The sequence below is a fragment of the Pollicipes pollicipes genome, unplaced genomic scaffold (assembly GCF_011947565.3).
Source record: "Pollicipes pollicipes isolate AB1234 unplaced genomic scaffold, Ppol_2.1 Scaffold_3890;HRSCAF=4567_pilon_pilon_pilon, whole genome shotgun sequence".
Classification (NCBI taxonomy): domain Eukaryota; kingdom Metazoa; phylum Arthropoda; class Thecostraca; order Pollicipedomorpha; family Pollicipedidae; genus Pollicipes; species Pollicipes pollicipes.
This window is the reverse complement of record NW_023596397.1, coordinates 41,179-60,000: the sequence shown is the minus strand read 5'-3', so window position 1 is coordinate 60,000 and position 18,822 is coordinate 41,179. Positions and strand designations below refer to the sequence as shown.

The 18,822-nt window shown below is 55.6% G+C and overlaps 1 protein-coding gene across 1 annotated transcript in view; it reads left to right on the top strand.

Moving 5' to 3' along the window:
- The window catches only part of LOC119093036 (glutamate-gated chloride channel), a 34,820-nt gene extending 17,617 nt beyond the window's left edge, over nucleotides 1-17,203 (top strand). Inside the window, exons 5-6 of the mRNA XM_037215928.1 lie at nucleotides 9,155-9,273; nucleotides 15,283-17,203. Of these exons, the coding sequence (XP_037071823.1) occupies nucleotides 9,155-9,273; nucleotides 15,283-15,406 (243 nt within the window). The 3' untranslated portion in view covers nucleotides 15,407-17,203. The remainder of the gene's footprint in view (nucleotides 1-9,154; nucleotides 9,274-15,282) is intronic.
- The last annotated feature ends 1,619 nt before the right edge of the window (nucleotides 17,204-18,822 follow it).

Sequence of the window (18,822 nt, the reverse complement as noted above, 5' to 3'; positions counted from 1 at the left end):
CAGGTCACGCTATAGGTCAGCGTTGGCTGTATGTAGGTTCCTCTCCTAGACAATGTCAGCCGGGTGGAAATCCCTTCCCCGCCATTGTTGCCGAGTGGAGGCTCCGCAATCTGCCGCCCTTAGCTTTGGTGCAGATTCCCCTTTCGCCCCGTGTCAGCTGTGTAGAGGTCTGTCTGCCAGGCAGCGTCTCATGCGCGGCAGTCCCGCCGCCACCCACCGTCCGCGCGTGTCGGACCCTCTTACCCGGGTCAGCGTCGCGGCGCGATGCGACGCGCCGATCCCTCGAGGCGGGCTGTCATTGATTCGCGAGCCCCGGGGAGGCCGGCCGGCGGCTGACCGAGTGTCGGCCGCTGCCGGCTGGCCCGATGGACGGCGGCAGAGGAGGTCTGGACGGCCGCTGCCACCCCACCACCCGCCCACCAGGCCGCGCAGCCCGCCAGACCGGCCGCCGCCGGCTCCGGCCCACCCTGCCCTCCCCGGCGTCCGTGTGCCACCTCCCCACAACGGTGTCCTTGTGCCGGATGTGGACCGCAGCTCTCTGTCCCACTACGTGGGGGAGGGATGCTGCCAAACCGTTTTCAGCCTAGATAATTGACCTCGACGATCTAATTGGGTTGCCCGTGCGCTTTTTTTTGGCCGCCGTCTACGTGCATGGTCCGTAATGGCGTCTGGGCACGCCCCGCCAGCATAATCGAGGAGGATTTCTCGGAGCAGACATCATTCTGCGTTTGTCGCAGGCAGTCCACCACTCGCAGATGATTAATGAGGCCACGTGGTGCGCTGCGGACATGTTACGCCGTCTCCCGCTCTAGCATCGCTGTCTGCTAGCCCTGTCCGTTCTGCCAGCACGCTCCCTGTCCCCCTCCCCGCCGCGTCCCCCCCCCCCCCCCCCGCCTGACGAAATGAGCCACAATCGGGGCGACGCCGCGGTTTTTCCCTGACTGTGATTGGCCGCTGGCGGTTTTTCGCTCGTTGGCTGTCGCTGGCTCGTGGCGTTCTCCGGGCCCGGCGAGCTCGGCGAGCTCGGCGGAGAGCGGGCTCCGTGGCGTTCTCCGAGCCCGGCGAGCTGGGCGGAGAGCGGTCTCCGTGGCGTTCTCCGAGCCCGGCAAGCTGGGCGGAGAGCGGTCTCCGTGGCGTTCTCCGAGCCCGGCAAGCTGGACGGAGAGCGGGCTCCGTGGCGTTCTCCGGGCCCGGCGAGCTGGACGGAGAGCGGGCTCCGTGGCGTTCTCCGAGCCCGGCGAGCTGGACGGAGAGCGGGCTCCGTGGCGTTCTCCGAGCCCGGCGAGCTGGACGGAGAGCGGGCTCCGTGGCGTTCTCCGAGCCCGCGAGCTGGACGGAGAGCGGGCTCCGTGGCGTTCTCCGGGAGCCCGGCGAGCTGGCGGAGAGCGGGCTCCGTGGCGTTCTCCGAGCCCGGCGAGCTGGACGGAGAGCGGGCTCCGTGGCGTTCTCCGAGCCCGGCGAGCTGGACGGAGAGCGGGCTCCGTGGCGTTCTCCGGGCCCGGCGAGCTGGGCGGAGAGCGGGCTCCGTGGCGTTCTCCGAGCCCGGCGAGCTGAACGGAGAGCGGGCTCCGTGGCGTTTCGATTCAGTGGCACCGTGCGGTTGGTGCTGGGCAACTCGTGGGAGGGGATCAGCTCTAATGGTCAGGCTCAGGCATATGATGCTTGTTCTCCAAACTCTGCTGAAGGCGTGGAAAAAAAGAGATTGTTTCTCGTGGCATCAACCGATTCCATTCGGTCGCATTTTACTCATTTAATCCTGCAGACTGCGTTAACACAACGTCAATGAACTTTCCCGTGCCGTTTTCCATTGTCTGGCTGCATGAGACCACCATTCTTGTTTCAAACCTTCACTGATTCGCACCTCCTATCATCCGAGTCTCGCCTCCACCACCTGCCGTTTTCCGTTCGAGCCAGCCGCCGCGCGCCGGAGCGGTGACGGCGGACCGGCGGCAGCCGTGCGAGGTGACGGGCGTGGCGTGTGCACTCGCCGGAGACGGTCCGGTGAGCCGGTACGGCCTGGGGCTGCCGGCGCCCGCCTGCCAGCCGGAGCAGGCCGCACGGGCACGGCAGCGGCGGTGGCGGCGGCGGCGGCGGCGACGGCGCGGCGCGGCGCCCCCGCCTCGCTCAGTGACGGCTCGTGCCACCGTCACACGCTCAGCCGCCGTCCCGCTTCGCAGTGACGGCGTTCGTCATTAATGCATACTGGCTGCCACGCCGGCGCTCTCACCGCCGCCCGTGTTGGCTCAGCCCGCTGACTGGCGAGCCTTCTTCTAACGGGTTCGCGGAGTGGGAATTCGAACGAGCAGACAGACGCGTTTCCAAGCCCGACCGTGCCAATTCCATCCAGCGGTTGTAGCGGGGCGCCGTCTGGTCGCCCGCCCGCCTGAGGCCGGTGGACGAGCGGAGCCGGCCGGCGACCGGCGCCCGCTCGTCGCCGCTGCGGTGCCGATTCTCGGCGAACGGCTCGCCTCAGCGACGGCTCGACAGCGCCTCCCGATTTATCTCGCCCCAGACGGCAACTGATTTGGCTTTCTGGCAGCCTCCACTGCCACGATAATGGGCGCTGATTGGCGCCTTGTCTGCTGCCAGAGCGGCGCTCGGGACGGTTTCAAACGAGATCGGCAATGTTTGCCTGAGCAGTGATTGCCCCGGTACGCAGAAGACTCGATACGTGCTCGAAGACTGGTGTTCAGTGAAGCGCTTAATACGACCTTATCGGCCGCCGTCTTGCTGCGAGCCGGGCCCTTTGAGGGGCCCGCTATATTCTCACCATGAGTTCGCCGGCGGCGTTTATTATCTGCTTTTTTATTAGCTATCGTGTCGTCCGTGATGAGGCGTCTCGCATCGCTGCCCTAGTCTCGACGCGTAATTCCAGCTCCGTCGGAAAATGCTTCTTTCCACGCATCTGTTTCTGCGCGGCATGTCGAGGCTGCTTTCTCGCGCCAATCGAGCGGCATACCGCTCCTCTGTCACACTGCGCACAGGTGGCCGTCTTCGGCAGGGAACGGTCGCCATGATAGCGGAGAGTAGCGATCGCCAGCGCGACGGTGCTGCCGTCCGGTGGCAGCTGCCGCAACCGCGTAGGCGGCCGATAGTCTTGCCGTGTGTTGCGCCCAACGGACCTGAACGTACACCCGGCGGGAAGGGAATCCATCGCGTGATCAGCGGTCGATTCTGGGTCCGTTGGATCGGAGCAGAACAGGACGGGATGGACGCTGGACCAGGCTGTCCCAGTGCGAAGACGAAGCGTCCGGGCCGGAGCATCGCGGTCCGTTGGGTCGATTGTCAGGATGCGGTGTTCCGGTGCCGAGGGGGAATGCTTTGAGATGCCCCAGCCAAGTGAGGCAAATGCTGGGCGTGAATGGAGGCTCGGCAGCGTCCATGAATGGGCATTCAAAGTGTGAGAACTTCTTAGCGGATTGTAAGCGAACAATTACCTTATCGACGTTAAATAAAGTCACTAAGCTATTCCTCTTTCACCATACATTACGACCATCATTGTTCGAAGTGCCGTTTCTGATCGCTGCTCGTAACGTGCATCCCGTGTTTGACGTTCTCCGAACCCGTCAGAGGTCTGCTCTCGCAGTCGTACTTGCGTTCCCTGATCGGTGTACATGGACGTCCTGCCCCCGCGCCCGGCGGCGGCCGTGCCGACAGCGCCGTTTGCTAATGGTCCAGCGCTGGTACAGGGCTGGTCTTTCCCGGCGATGTTGCCATGTCATAAAAAAGGATACGAGACTGGCGGCTCCCGAGGGCCGCGGAAACTCGTTTCGAACGCAGCATCTGCGTCAGCACCTTGCGCTGTCTTCGATTGTGTCGAGTTATCTAGCACTGATCCCACGAAGTGGCTGTAGATGCGTCGTACAGTTATTATTGCAGCGTAGGCTGGTGGGTAACGATAGTTAGAGAAAGTAATATAACTCTCACGCAAAATTGTATTTCGCTTTATATGATGTCAATGCCGTTCGTCGGAGGATCTATAACCGAACGTTTTAGCCAAAGTGCTGTTACATACAATGATCATGCACGCTAGATTGATGTTTTCTCTCGCCGCAAGTAACAATTTCTCGACTCTTCTGAGCATCCTAAACAAAGCTTTGTTCTGTTGACATGGTCCGGCGCTTTACTGCATTTGGTCTTATATTTACGAGCCGGAGAGTCCAGGCGAGATTGGCCGTTTACGCGCATCGTGTTGTATGCGTTTAACTGAGGAGTGGAATTATATAAGATAAATGTGTGCATTTAAACTACTAATCTTATAGTGCCGGAGTTCACAATAATCGAAGAAACCCGAATGTTGCCGCCAGTCACCTACACCAAAGCTTTTTCTTCCAGTTTTTCTTGTTTCCGGTAAATAGCATCGTAGAATCAGTCTGAAGCCTGAGCACGTTCTTTATCCATCGGACATGCGTGGCTCTATGGCTCTGACGGAAAAGGCTCTGATGGCATCCATCAACAACAGCTCGCTTTCCTGGAATAGGTCAGAAATATCATCAGTCAAAAGTGGCAAGGTTAGACTATCCAGGGCCAAAGCTGCTTTTTAAACCGCATTGCATAAAGAATGTTTTTGTACTGGACTTACAGACACCATTTCGTGTTGACTGTGATCACCGAAAAATATTGTGCATGTTTGCAACTTAGTTTTGTTGCTCATTGCATTGTTAAGCATATTTCACAAGATAGACCTTAATCGGTTACATGTGGCAGGTCACTTTCTCGGTGAGATTGGTATCAATCCCGTTTATCGTGGTTGACATGTGCTTATTTACCAGAAAAAATAGTGTGGATCAGGCAGAGAGCTTTGATATTGGATGCACTAGCACTTACGAAGTGTGTTCGGTTTGAAAATGTCCAGTGTACCGCTGTGAAGTGGCTATGGCTGCAGCCCGCCATCTGCGATGCCTTCCATGGCGTTTCATTTGATTCAGATCCCTTGCTGGCAATTACACTGTTTCATAATAAACCCATATGCTATGAGAATTGATGTAAAGTGTGTTATGGGCTATGACATTCAGATAGATGCTGGCATTGCTGCATCGTTGCATCTATAATTATTCCTTGAGATGCTTGCAGCGTTTACGTACTTTAATTCGCTTTTGGAGCTGTTGCCGCTTAACTTTCCAGGATGGAATCCAAATTTGTCACGCAGACCACCGTGTCGTTTATCATACTAACTACACGGTAATAGTCCCGTCATTGTACGCTTAATTGGATGAGCACGCTGCAGAAGGCTTTCAAGAAATCTGCAAACCGATCCAAACTCGTTTCCGCTTCCCGAAGTTTCTTGATGGTATTCTGTTTGGGCTCGGTTAAAATCCACAACAGAAGCTCTTTGAAGGGCACTACCAGGTCTGGCGTTGCTCAAGCTTGTGTCAAGTTCATAATAATCGAAGAAACCTTAATGCTGGGTTTCCGAACGCTCGTTGGACGGCCGTGTCTGTCTGCTGAGATTGTGACGGCAGCCGTTCCGGTGGAGATGGGCTTGAAAAACACCTGGAGAAGGAGGGTCTGACAGTCGACCTGCATCGGTCAGCCAGCAGCTCTATCTAAATCAATCAGTTTTAACATGAGCCAAGCCTCGGCAATGGGTGCTACGTCGATGCCGGAGGTAATGATGTGACGGAGACAGCTTTGATCTGATTGTATGGATAGTAATCTCTAATTAACTTTAAAATAACTCAAGCGTGACTTGTCGCTCGTCCAGCTGTTCCAGTCCACATGTTCGGATTTCGCTCCTTTGTGCCAGGTGGTGGCTCAAACGGTTTGTCAACTGCAGCCCGTTTTATCGCGTTGGATATTACTGTCCGTGCGTGATGAAAGTAAAGCTGCTCCTGCACATAAGCAGCATGACACTACATTTGTGAAATGTTTTTTGGGGGAAATAAACCGGGTAATTTGCGCCATTCAGTAAATAACCAAAATATATGTTTGTAGCATATGTTTTGGCGTCCTCTTTTGCTTTCTTTTGTTTTGTTTCTTTCGTGCATGTTTCTGGTACCATTAATTCATTCTGAATTGGATGTATCTTTCATACACTTACAACATACAAACCATGCCTGTCTTTGTATTTGTCTGACGTGACGCCTGCTTGGTAAATCAAAGTTGGCGTGTTTTGTTATCGGGTGTAGTTTTCCACTTTCCTTTAGTTTGATGGCTCCATGCGTGCTTCATAAAGCGGGTGCAACGCACATTGCTAGATTTTCTGACTAACAAAAACGTGAAAAATATACTCGAAAGAGGGATAATTTGACACGCGGTCCGGCAAGTCACCCACGAGGTTGGCCGGGTCAAATGTCACGGGTTGGTGGAATTTGCGGAAAATCGCACACTTCTCTGCAGCCCGTCCTGGGAAGACCAGCAATGCTGGATCAGTGCAGAGTAATCGAAAATTATTCCTAACGCGTCCAAAAAAAAATAATAGCAACCCTATGGCGTCACATGAAAGGAAGCCAACGGAATCGTGCCTCCTCCACCCATCCTTTGCGTTCTCTCCACAAAGTTACTGTGTCAGATGTTGCCGACAGCCTTATTGAGGATACTGCGCGCACAATCCCTCTGATTGCCGGGTTCCACCCAACAAGTAATGAATGTTTCTCCCCGCCAATTGCCGCTCTCGGGGTTCGGCACAGGCGGGATCCCTGGGTGGGTAGACTGACCCGCAGTAAACGTAGGCAGTGCGGATAGGCTACCAACCGCCGGCGCACGAGCGGTCAGTGCCTCCATGCCCCGGTGATTTGAAGTTTTCTAGTCAAGGCTCTTCTCAGAACCGTCTTTAGCTCATTTGCCTACTGGATCTGAACTTCTGATACGGTTTTACTCCATGAAGATGTCGCAAATCATGGAAAGTTTAGCATGCGTTTTTGTGCGTTACGTTACTTGAGGGTTATGATTGGAGAAAATGTACTCAAATGTATTAGTTCAAACCATTCTGCAGTTTTTTGTTTGTTTAACATTACGTAAGGCTTCAGTTATCCTGAGCTCGTAATTACCAATTATCCAAAACAATGCATGTCATCACACCCCTCGGATTCTGTCCGTAAAAAAAAAACAATGCGTGATTGGTGTGGCCGGCCCGGAGCATCGGCAGCCAATAGTCTCTCCTCGTTTATCACACGATATCAGCATCTCGTTCCACACGTACATCGATCGGGTACCATCACGCAATGGCCCCAGGCGCGGGTCTGTGCGGGCCGGGCGGGGAAGCTCCATTCCCGACTAAGGCAGTGACGCGGAGATCACTGTGGGGGCATGGCGGCATTGTCCTACACCGGACAAGCGCACACGATTATTAATATTTACTCTCCAGTGGTTGGACACGGCTCTTCCCCATGATGTACAGAAGGCGTTCCTGTTGCGATGGTTACACGGAGCAGGCTTGGTCGTGAGATGTGCATTAAGTTTGCTGGATTAAGCTTACTTAATGGTTTAACGGTAACTTTAAACACTTAGAAGATCTTAAAGCCTTTTTCTTTCGCGGGAAATGATAAAAGCGGCGACAGCTATTATCGTATGTGGATTATACGTATGCAGGACATTACAGGTCCATGTCAAAGTATATGATGGGCTGACGGACACATATGGCTTGCTTACCAAGGGCCGCCCGTACTCAAACGAAAAGGAGTACTTCCCTTCTGCCTCCTTCCGTGCCCCTCTAGCTATGCGTAAACGTGTGTAAAACGTTCCCCGCGTTGTTGTTTCCCTGAATATCCCAGAAGCTGTATCGTCCCTGCATTTTCTCGCGAGGTACCTCGGCGGTGCAGCCGTTGTCAGTCGCCGCCGCCGGCCCGCCGGCAAACTAGATTGCTCGGATCTCTTGAGAACTCACCGTGTCGAATTGGACAGAAAGTGATTTCATGGTGTGCGAATCGGAGTCGCCTTTGTGCCTTCTAAATCCGTGCTGTTCTCAGTGTCAGACACTCGCGCTGGAATCGACTTGTCAGATTTGAGCTGTATGACGCTAAGCGGGGCTGCCTGGCCGGATCCCGAACTTGGATCCGTGGTCGGACCCCGCTCCTAGCCACACACTCCTGGCGGATCCCTAGTCGGACCCTGCGCCTAGCCACGCACTCCTGGTGGATCCCTGGTTGGGCCCCACTGGTAGATCCCTGGCCGGATCCAGTTCGTAAGTTATAGCCCCGTCCTGCTTGTGGATCCCTAGTTGTAGCCCGAACGTGGATCCCGGGTTGAGCCCCGCTCCTGGCCATACATTCCTGGTTGATTCCCGATTGGACCTCACTTGTGGATTCCTGGCCGGATCCGGTTCTTAAGTCTATAGTCCGGTCCTGCTTGTGGATCCCTGACTGGACCCTGATCGTGGATCCCGGGCTGAACCTTGAAGGCGGGCTCCTGAGCGGACCCGCCTGTGGATCCCAGACATAACGCGGCGCTCTCAGCTTCTGCGTACCCCACGAAAGCGCAATGTAGTGTACGGGACAGGGTAGGTTTCAACACAAAAGCAAGCCGTAGAGCAGTCGCAAGTTATTTTGTAATATGGCACGCCTATGATGTCGCCACCAATGGGTCGTGGTCAAAGTGGTGGAGGACCTAGCTTTATGCGAGACGTGTGCGTGTTTGATGTGCGGGGGTAGTTGCCTCGATGTGTTTCGGGCAATGCACAGCCGTTACAAAAATAGTTGTGTAATGTTCCTGCCATTCGCTCTGGTAAATGGAATGGAAAATTGGCCAATTTCAACATGCGTCAGCTGCCAGCAATGCATTTGTCTCGATGGTTGTGATGCGTTCTATGACGTACGCTTTGCGTCATCCAGCTATTTCTTGTGTGATTCAACTTGATGCTAGCCAATTCGCATTTCACGGACTTTATTTCCAGATAAATCACCTTTGAACGCAGCGAGCGTTGTTTCATTTTACCGCCACCGTCCTTAGAGTATGGAAATTGTATTTTATCTCTGCGTTGCATGCATCATGATATGTTCTGCTATCCAGTTCACGTAACCATTATTCACAACAATTGTTTATAGCCACACATTACACGCCCCGCCCCCTTCCCCCTCGACAATGACCGCCCCTGTCGCGTCACCGTTTTGAGGGTCACCCACCGTTCACCCTTGTACCCAGTATGCCACAGCGTCTTGCGCCATGCCGTCCCCGACGGCGCGTGCCCGCTATGACCCGCGCTCCGGCCGTGTTTCAGAAGCCGCTGGTGCGTCGCGGCGACAGGGGCGGCGGTGGGTTCGACAAGAGCCGCCAGTGTGAGATTCACATGCAGGTGGGCGGCGGCCACCAGGGCTGCTGCCGGAGCTGGCTGGCCAAGTGAGTGGGCGCCGCGTCCGACCGAGCGCGCCGCACAGAGGGGCCGCATCGGGCGCCGCGTGCTCCCCGGGACTGGTCTGGCACGCGCACACGCACACAAACACACGCGCACACGCACAGGTGTGCATGCACCGAACAGATGTGCATCCTGGGCTGCTTGTATGGCTAAAAATATTCCAGGACGCTGCACATTTGGCAAGGCATTTTTGCGTTCAGAACATACAAGCACGAGGAATTTTGGTATAAGTGCAGTCTCTGACCTTTGACTTGCGATGAAACAGATATTGCACAGCTCGCGCTGGCGTCATCGATGCGTGGCAGGGCCGTCACTCGCCCATCTGGTTTTCTTGGTCTCTGGTGTCCAGGTGTTGAAGCGTGCAGCAGCCATGTAAAAAAAAAAAACGTTGGTAACGTGCGATCCATTTTCACATGTGGACTTGCTCTTTACTTTTGCGTCTAAGCACGCGGCGCGCTGGATCGTACCTGCGTTGCAGCGGGTCTGGTTTGACATACTTGCGACTCTCCTACCACTTTTCCACGACAAACATTCGAAAACTTCCAGCACTTCCCAACTATATACCCCTAGCGTCGTGCTTTTGTTCCGCGTCGCCTGTTTTCGGCGTCATTCCACATTCCACGCCGCCTTACACCGCACCCGCGCCCGGATCGCCGCTGTCGGCCTCCCCGCCGTCCTCCGCCCCGGTCACGTGAGGACGGCGAGAGCGGGCCGGCCCTGCCGTGGCGTGCCGGGCGGGGCGGGACGTGCTCGCCACCGACGCCCGGCCTCCGGGGTGCCCTGATTCCTCCGGGTGATCAGGGCGGATCAGGGCGCCGTGTTCCGGTCTGGAGACGAGCGACACGCTCGGGGGCGGTGTCCTGAGTGGCCAGATAGGCTCGGTCGAAATCTCATTGTCAGCACCCAGAGATGGAGATTTTTCAGCGGCGCGTATATTGTGGGGGCTTGCCGGCGCTCACATTTTGGAACGCAGAGTAATATGGGGCGAAGCATGAAACCTCTCCAGAAAATTAGCAGCAGCCAGCATGTTCAGTTCATCAATGTTTGGCTCGATATATGTAGTGGAACCAGCCAAACGACACAAAATTGGCAGTCATGAATAGATTTGACGACCACAACTGGTGAAACGTGGCGGCTTCTTACTCAGAGATAGCCGATAGTCTACAGAAGACCGCACTCCGTCTGGCAACTTGAATCTAGACCCCACAGTTGGCTCGCATTGTCATTCGACCTGAGTCTAACAGCTAGCTCTGACCCGAAGATGGAGATGGCTGCAGATACAGACCCGAACCCAGCGCAGCGCAGCCACAGATCGGACCCAGATATCCTATCTCCGGCCGGTCCCCCGGGAGCAGACCCTGGATCGGCCTCCAATCCCGCCTCGCAGCTGGCCAAACCCAGCCCGGACGCGAGCCCACGACACGCTGCCGATTTTGCCCGGGACCGGGCCGGGGCCTGGCCGCCGCGGCGTCATCCTGATTGGGTCGAAGGTCGAGTCGCGTGCGCTCCCCCGGGGTCTCGTTAGGCTCCGCTGCCATCTGGACGGGCCGCCCGCCTTCTGGGACGAAGCCGCCGCGCCGCGCCTGTCTACGGACGTCCCGCTCTCCTCGGACTGCGAGGACGGCTACAGCCGCGTCGCCGCCGGCAGTGGCGTGACTCGGCCGTCGTCGGATGGCAGTCCGTGGCGAGATCTGCCGACGAGACGAGATCCGTGACGAGATCTGCCGACGTGCGGCACTGAGCGGTCGGACGTGGGTGGAGTCACGTTCGGATCCGCCCCGGCGGCCGGCGCCGCGCGTCCGGACTCGTACCGTCGGCTCTCGTCGGCGTCGTTCGCCCGTGTGTGCGCTCTGCACACAGTGTTAAGTGCCCCGCCGGCGGCCGGGCTGCCGCGTACCCACGCTCGGCCGGGCCCCGACCGGACCCAGTCCACCCCGCCCGCGCGCTCCCCGCCGCACTGCTGGGTCAGCTCCGCCGTCTGTGATCTAGTGCGGCGGTTATGGCCGGCTTTATGCCCCGCTGTGACGGTTCGCTAAATGATGTGGGCTCTTGACGACCGGCGCTGCCGATTGCCACCGACTATCAGCGGGCGCTGACACCGCCGTTGGCCGACGTGATCGGCCCGCCAGTCTGTTCAGTGTTATTTGTGACCGGATGAGCCGTTCGATCAGCGGCGCGTTCCGGACTCGGCAGAGCCGCGAAGCGGGCCAGACATTAATTACACAAAGCTGCGCGACCCGCCCACCCGTTTGGCGCGGCCCACACGATCGCCGGTCCTTAATCGGTCACCTCGGCGCAGCAGTCGGATGAGCCGCGCAGCTTTGGCGGCGTGGGGCCCGACCGGATGTTGTCTTAGAGGTCGTGTCGGTCGGAATCGGTACGTGCAGGCCGCGCCACATCCGAGCACGTGACGTGCCATCTGCAGCGCAACGACGGCGCATGACGTCGCGTAACGGCGTGTAGCGCATGGCGGCGGCTTAGGGGGGCGTGTGGCGCTACTGGATAACAAGCAGATGGCCATGGCATTCTGCTCAAACCGACTCCCGCAGGCGAGGGCGCGCTCCGAAGCACGGACCAGACCAACTTCAAACAGACTAATTTGGCGTCCGACCGCTATCGGTCGGGGCAGTGGCGGGCCGGCTGAGCCGCGGCGCGGACGGCGGCCCGTCCCAAGACAAACGGCGCCGTTTGCGGGGCATGATACATCGGGCGTGCATCGAGCCTGCCGCAGCCCGCCGCGCTCCGTGACCTGGGCCCCGGCGTCCAGTGAGCGTCACTCGGAGCCGGCCCGGGGCGCCGGAGCCCGTGGGCGGCGTGGTCTCTGCCGCGCTCTGTGACCTCGGCCCCGGCGTCCAGTGAGCGTCACTCGGAGCCGGCCCGGGGCGCCGGAGCCCGTGGGCGGCATGGTCTCTGCCGCGCTCTGTGACCTCGGCCCCGGCGTCCAGTGAGCGTCACTCGGAGCCGGCCCGGGGCGCCGGAGCCCGTGGGCGGCGTGGTCTCTGCCGCGCTCTGTGACCTCGGCCCCGGCGTCCAGTGAGTGTCACTCGGAGCCGGCCCGGGGCGCCGGAGCCCGTGCGCGGCGTGGTGTCTCGGAGTCAGTACGCTCTTATGAGGACGTTCCGCGAGTGGTAGGCTAAATCATCTACAAATGTAGGCGTGACTGATGCAAGTATCCTTGATTGCCTTGCCTCAAACACACATGTTCGGTGTTTATGGTGCATCTGTTTTAGCCATGAAAATATGTTGTCCTATGTTTTGCAGACAGCATTTAGAGATGCGAAGGCTGAGGCTTTCTTAACTTCCGCATCACCACACATCCTGTAAAATGTTAGCAATTCAAACCTCGTTTTTTCGGCGATGGCAAGCGCCTTCTCACACTGCTGAAAGGGCTGGACCATCCAAGGACGGTTTCCAACTTCATGTGGCGCAAAACGAGGCGAAAATTGCCATTCCAAAAGCAACCATTCAACTCAAGCAAACGCAAACCGGCGGAATATTGACACTTTGGCGACTCTTCCCCCGGCTCTGGGTCATAACCCGATGGCGTTAGGCGCTGTAGTGCCGCTGTCACGACTGTCATGTTCTGGCCTTGCTCCGAACGTCGAGGTCATAATGTTGCAGAAACATTGTAGCGATAAAGAAGGGCGGCTGACAAAGAGAGATTACCACAAGAAACGGTAGGAAATGCTACAACTCTGGGGCGTGCAATGAACCATCATTTCCGCTCCTCCCAGTGTTTTTTTTTTCAGAGCGAACTGCTTGCGTCAGCATATGAAATTCACCGTACAAAGAGTATTCGCAACAGAACTTTGCACTTTTCTTCGCTCAGCCAAGGCAATTCGTGTTGTGTTTTATGGAAGCATACACTTTACAAATGAAGTTGAACGATGAGGAATGCGCCTATGACGAGAAACAGGTATGAGAATATGCTGGTGCTAACTCGCGGCAGGCTGAAACAAGACCACCAGATCTGTTGTGATGCAACCTAGTACGCGATGTGGCGTGTGGGGCGTCTTGGGTTGTGTTGGCACTTAATGTGGGATGGAAGGCGAAGGATTCTAATGTTTTCATCGTTTTGTTTGGATAATGATTTTTACTACCCACTTTAGGACCTTATGTGTTTCTCACACTTTGTGCCACAACTGCAATCGCTGGATCTATGGTCTCAAAATGGTTATAGCAAATGCAGTGTCCCGGTGGTAACTTGACGCCTGCTCAGATGCTGGACCTATAGCCTTTTGAACTTCATCGAGGTGGATCGTATGGTTTGTTTATCTACTTTCACGCTGGTTTGGCATGTATGGTGTAAGCTTTTCGTTACGGTTGTGTCACAAACTCTTCATATAGCAGAATGGGCTTCCTGTTGCTCAGAAATCGGGCTTCCTGTTGTCAAAAACGATTTGGATATGACCTTTTAAGATATGACCTACCATGGTGTTTACTTGGTACGCACTACGGCGAACCAAGATAATGCAGTGTGATGCTTTTGTCAAATGCTAAAAATTATTTGTCATATGCAATTTGTTTGTTCTTTGTGCAAGCCATTTGTCCTGTGGCTATCAGCTACTGTTAACACTTTTTCATGTGTTTTTCGACTTCCTGTGTCAAGGAGAAGTGCTAAATTACGAAAGGTGCAATGAAAATTAGACGGAATCTGTGCTATCCACGCGTTTAGGGAATGCATCATGCATATTTACGCCAGTCAACACGTATGTACGTGACTAGGTTATGGCACCTAATACGGCTCGTGTCAGGCAGTTCATTTTCACAATGCAGGGGGAAAGCCTGAGAAATGGCCAGAAGAAATGTGCGCGCCCATCCTAATTTTAGAACCCCGTACACGACTTGCGGCGAAACTCAAACACAGCGATATTTTCATGTAGATGATCCTTCCACCCTAACAATGGCAGCATCGCAGCATAATACTGGCATCGATCGGACGTCACCACAAAGCGTGACATCAGCTGATGCTCCGTTTACAACAAAATCAGTCATTCCGGTGATATTCGCACTTGGTGTTATGACACCCCGAAACGTCACGACACCTCGAAACGTTACGACATCCCGAACCGTCACGATATTCCTAGACGTCACGACATCCCGAAACGTCGCGACATCCGAAACGTCACGACATTCCGAAACGTCACGACATCCCAAAACGTCGAGCTGCTGTCACTTCATGTGACGTCACGTGGGCTGGTATGGTAAACTGCCATCTCTGAAACAGGACTTGTGTCTTCTGCTCACTCTTGGCGCCATGAACGGCAGCTCTCATTGTCTACACGGGCCTCTGATTAGACAATGTTCGCCGACGTTTATTGGCGAGATGTTCTGAAATTCTCGCAGTCTTTGCACATGAGCGAAATCGCTTCTCCTCCGAGATACGTGGATAAAACTGGTGATTTTCCACATCCATGTCTTTCTCAGAAATCGTTGGCACTTTAAAGGTTTTCTTTGAATGAGACCAAACTGTTTCGGCTGGCTCGATCCCATTTAGTTAGAAGCACGGCTTCTAGGTGCTGGTCGTGGGTCCCAGCAGTGCTTTCAATGGGAATAAACTTTGGCTCCCTTTTCGCACTTCACTGGGTGTGAACTTGCAGTTTGGGAAACTCTTCGATATCGGAGATCGTGAAGTTAGGTTGGATTGTGTTTTACGTTACCTTAATGTGCAGAAGACGTTTCGGAGGATTCCTCGAGTGCAATTTTAAATTCATGGATACTATTCACTTCATGTCCTAATGCACTCCATGTGCTGCCACCAAATGCGATTAACTCTCTCTCGCAATTTTCGTAACTGTCATCCCCTCTTTGTTTGCATTGTTCCGTTTCCGTGTAACGATCGCGATTGAAATCCAGTCCCGTTTTTTCAACAAGTGCGCTGTTGTTCACCCGTTTCTGTCGTTTCCTGTTTGAGCATGAGGCCAGCGACGTTCTTCGTTTTTAGGTTCCCGACACGTTCAAAGCATGAGGCTAACGACGCTCTTCGTTTTCAGGTTCCCGACACGTTCAAAGCGGATAGACGTGATCGCGCGTATCACGTTCCCTCTCGTCTTCGCTCTTTTCAACCTGATCTATTGGACCACCTACATCTTCCAGGAAGGTGGTCAGAAAATGTAGATGCTCACTGGCACAAGAGGTATGGAGAGCGGAGTGAAAAGGGAACACCACTCGGGCGGGCGTCGCACCTCCGTGCCAACGTTTTCACTTTCACAACAGTATGCGATGTAGATATATATATATATATATATATATATATATATATATATATATATATCACCTAGCAGTGCGCGCTGGTCCCAAGAGTGTACGGGTTTGTTCGCGTGGTTTATATATGCTTGCCTCCGCCAGTCCCCCGGGGGCTTCCGGAGAGGTGTGTGCGTTTGCGCTTGGACAACCAGTGCTGCTGCTTCCGGGGCGCGGGCAGCACCCCACGAGACCCCACTCAACTGGACAGGATCGGCCTCTCCTGTCCGGCACGCGGTCGATGCGTTCACTGTACCCGCAGAAACATCCATCGTTCAGCTCTGAGCGGCTGTCAAGGGCTAGATGAAGCAACAGGGCTCTCTTGGTCAGCTGAACGTCATGATTGTGATACCAGACAATGTTATTCGACACTGCGACAATCGGACATTTTATAGCGTGGCAATTCAACTTGTTCGAGCGTCTGTGCTTGATATGTTACCTTCTTTAGTTCGAGATCGCGCGCGTTTTATAATCATCCGCCCAGATTGCCCCTCAAATACGAAGCACGTGACGGTGAAGTAACCTCTAAGTTGGAATTTATTTATCTTAAATAAGTGTTCAAACCACGCCACCAGTCCCTGGTGTCTACCGGGGCTCTTGTATCGACGTGGAATGTGCGTCCTGTGTATGGAATGCTTCGTTGACCATCTCGCGAATTTCTCGTCCTGTGAATCGTTCTCATAACGATGTGTACGTGTCCGTAAGTGCGTGTCACGCTGCTCAGTCAACAGCATCTCACCACAATAACTGCGCTCAGTCACGACCAGCGCCGTCACAGCGTGCTCATCGAAGGTGTGTCCGCTGTCTTTCCGTCGACGGGGCGAGCGCGGACCGTCGCTGCGCGCCGCCGCTGAGCTCGGCTCGCGAGTGGCGGCAGTGCTCACCTGGCACCGGTGCTCAGCTGGGCGGCGTGTGTGGCGAGCTCGGAGCGTGACCGGAAGGGACCGCAGGGGCGTGGCGTGCGTGCGGGCCGTGTCACGTGTCGCTGGTGCGTGGACGCTGCTCGCCCGTGGCCATTTGTGTCACTGTGTCATGGGGCGACTTTCTGCTGGTAGGCGGCGGTTGGAGCTCTCCGCGCTGCTCGCAAAACACGTGGCTGTTTTTCGTTGTGTTTCGACGTGCTTAGCGACGGTCTGCCGGCGTCCACACACTGATAGCGGGCACACGCTTCAGAGAACCGCGAGCGGGCACGGACCAATCCTCACCTGTGCAGCCGCGGGAGCGAACAGAGCGCGTGAGCTTGTTTGCGGTGCTTGCTCCTTACCACAGCACTGCTACGGAGGACTGTAGCACCAGCCTTGGTGCGGGCGGTATAAACTAGCTTAAATATTCATTCGCCGCTCCCTCGAGTCGTTTGTCCTCGACGCGTGTTCCGCAAACCCGGTTCCCTGGTGGAAAGCTCACTTCTGTCGAGGGGCCGAGGCGATGGCGAGGCGGTGGCGAGACCCGCGCAGGTTAACAACGCACATGATCGTACCAGCCAGCCGTCAGACATGGCGCACCGGCGCACACGCACACAGCGCACACCACTCATCGTTTGCGTCAGATGTCATTCCCGTGCTGTCGGCGGCGGGAGCAGACGTCGACAGCCGACGTCACGACTAAGGATTCATGGACCCTGCTGTTGGTAGCTGTTAGTCTGCGTTGTTTTAATATAACCATTCCGAAAAAGCATGTTTTGACGGTCATCCGGGACCATCCCCGCCGGGACGTGGTTCGGTTCGTCGTCGCCAGGTGCGACTGGGGAGAAGCGGATGGGACGAGCCTCGCGTGAGATGACGTCACCATTGAGCGCCGACTGGATCGAAGAGCCGGCGCGTCCCGGACTGCGCGTTCCGCTGCGTAGTCGCGCCGAGTGGTCGGGCCGGTCGTGAGGTGGCTAAAACTGAGCGTCGGGCTTGGCATGCCTTCATCGTTGCTTTTTCATGCGTGTAATACGACCATTTGTGGACGCTACCTGCATGCTAATGATCATGTTGACGCATGTTCGCAGGTGTAACTTTGCTGTTAATTGGGCTCGTAGCTGTAAACTCAACAATTCAGAAAACTAGCATTAGGTGTACGGCGTTGGCGCATCAAAGCAAAAGAAACAAGGGGATGGTTGCGAAATACGACGGTATTTTGGTGTACCATAATGTACTCGGAGATAATTCCCATATCACCTTAATCATTGGCTCATCATTCGAAGCCTTCCGTCTGTCAGGAATGGCAAGTCCTTGTTCGAGAGCATGGCATGAAACTATTCCCATTTTCATGCATCTGAGCAAAGCAAGGGAACAGCCGCGAATCCCTGCATAATACCGGGCACGGTCTCAGTAACGATGCATCACACGCAGAAGGCATGCAGTTTCACCAGTGGCTGCGCATAAAAGACAGTACCTCACGTGCGTCCCGTACTTGCCGCTGGACCAGCGGAATGATTGTCTCTGCCCCCAGACCGACAGGCGCTGCTGTTAGCTCTCCGGCAGGGTCTAAATGTCACGTCAAATTAACCCGAGGCGTGAACTCCATGCCCGATGACTAGCAAGGGACACACGCGCACACGTCAAACAAGCCATGGCGGTGGATGAGGCTTGCTTAGTTCATTAGTTCCACATACGGTCACCTGTGATTTGCTGTTCTACATGAGCGTTAGAGCATCTGAAACTTACGTCGCAGTTCATTGCGCGGGAAGAATAACGGAGCGGCGTCAACGACGTGGTGAAATATAATCGATAGCCTAACAACGCGTTTGAAACAAAGAGTGATCGATGTTTGGCAGTGTTTTTCAGCCAAACCCAGCAACCTTCAACATCAGTATTCGCTGACGCGGCCCGCGCGATCCATTTCATCCTGTGCTCCTCGCTACGTCCATCAAGCTACCCACACACCCGCCAGAGAGCGAGTCCTGACTTAAATACCGCGAGAGGGCGGGTCCTGATCACGCTGGAGACAGCACCGCTCCCTTCATGGCCGGCCCGACCCACACACCCGCCAGAAAGCGAGTCCTGACCTAAATACCGCGAGAGGACGGGTTCTGAGCACACTGGAGACAGCGCCGCCCCCTTCATGGCCGGCCTGACCCACACACCCGCGGGAGGGCGGGTCCTGATCACGCTGGAGACAGCACCGCTCCCTTTATGGCCGGTCTAACCCACAAACCCGCAGGAGGGCGAGTCCTGACCTAAATACCGCGAGAGAGCGGGTTCTGAGCACACTGGAGACAGCACCGTTTCCTTCATGGCCGGCCTGACCCACACACCCGCGGGAGGGCGGGTCCCGATCACGCTGGAGACAGTACTTCATGCCAA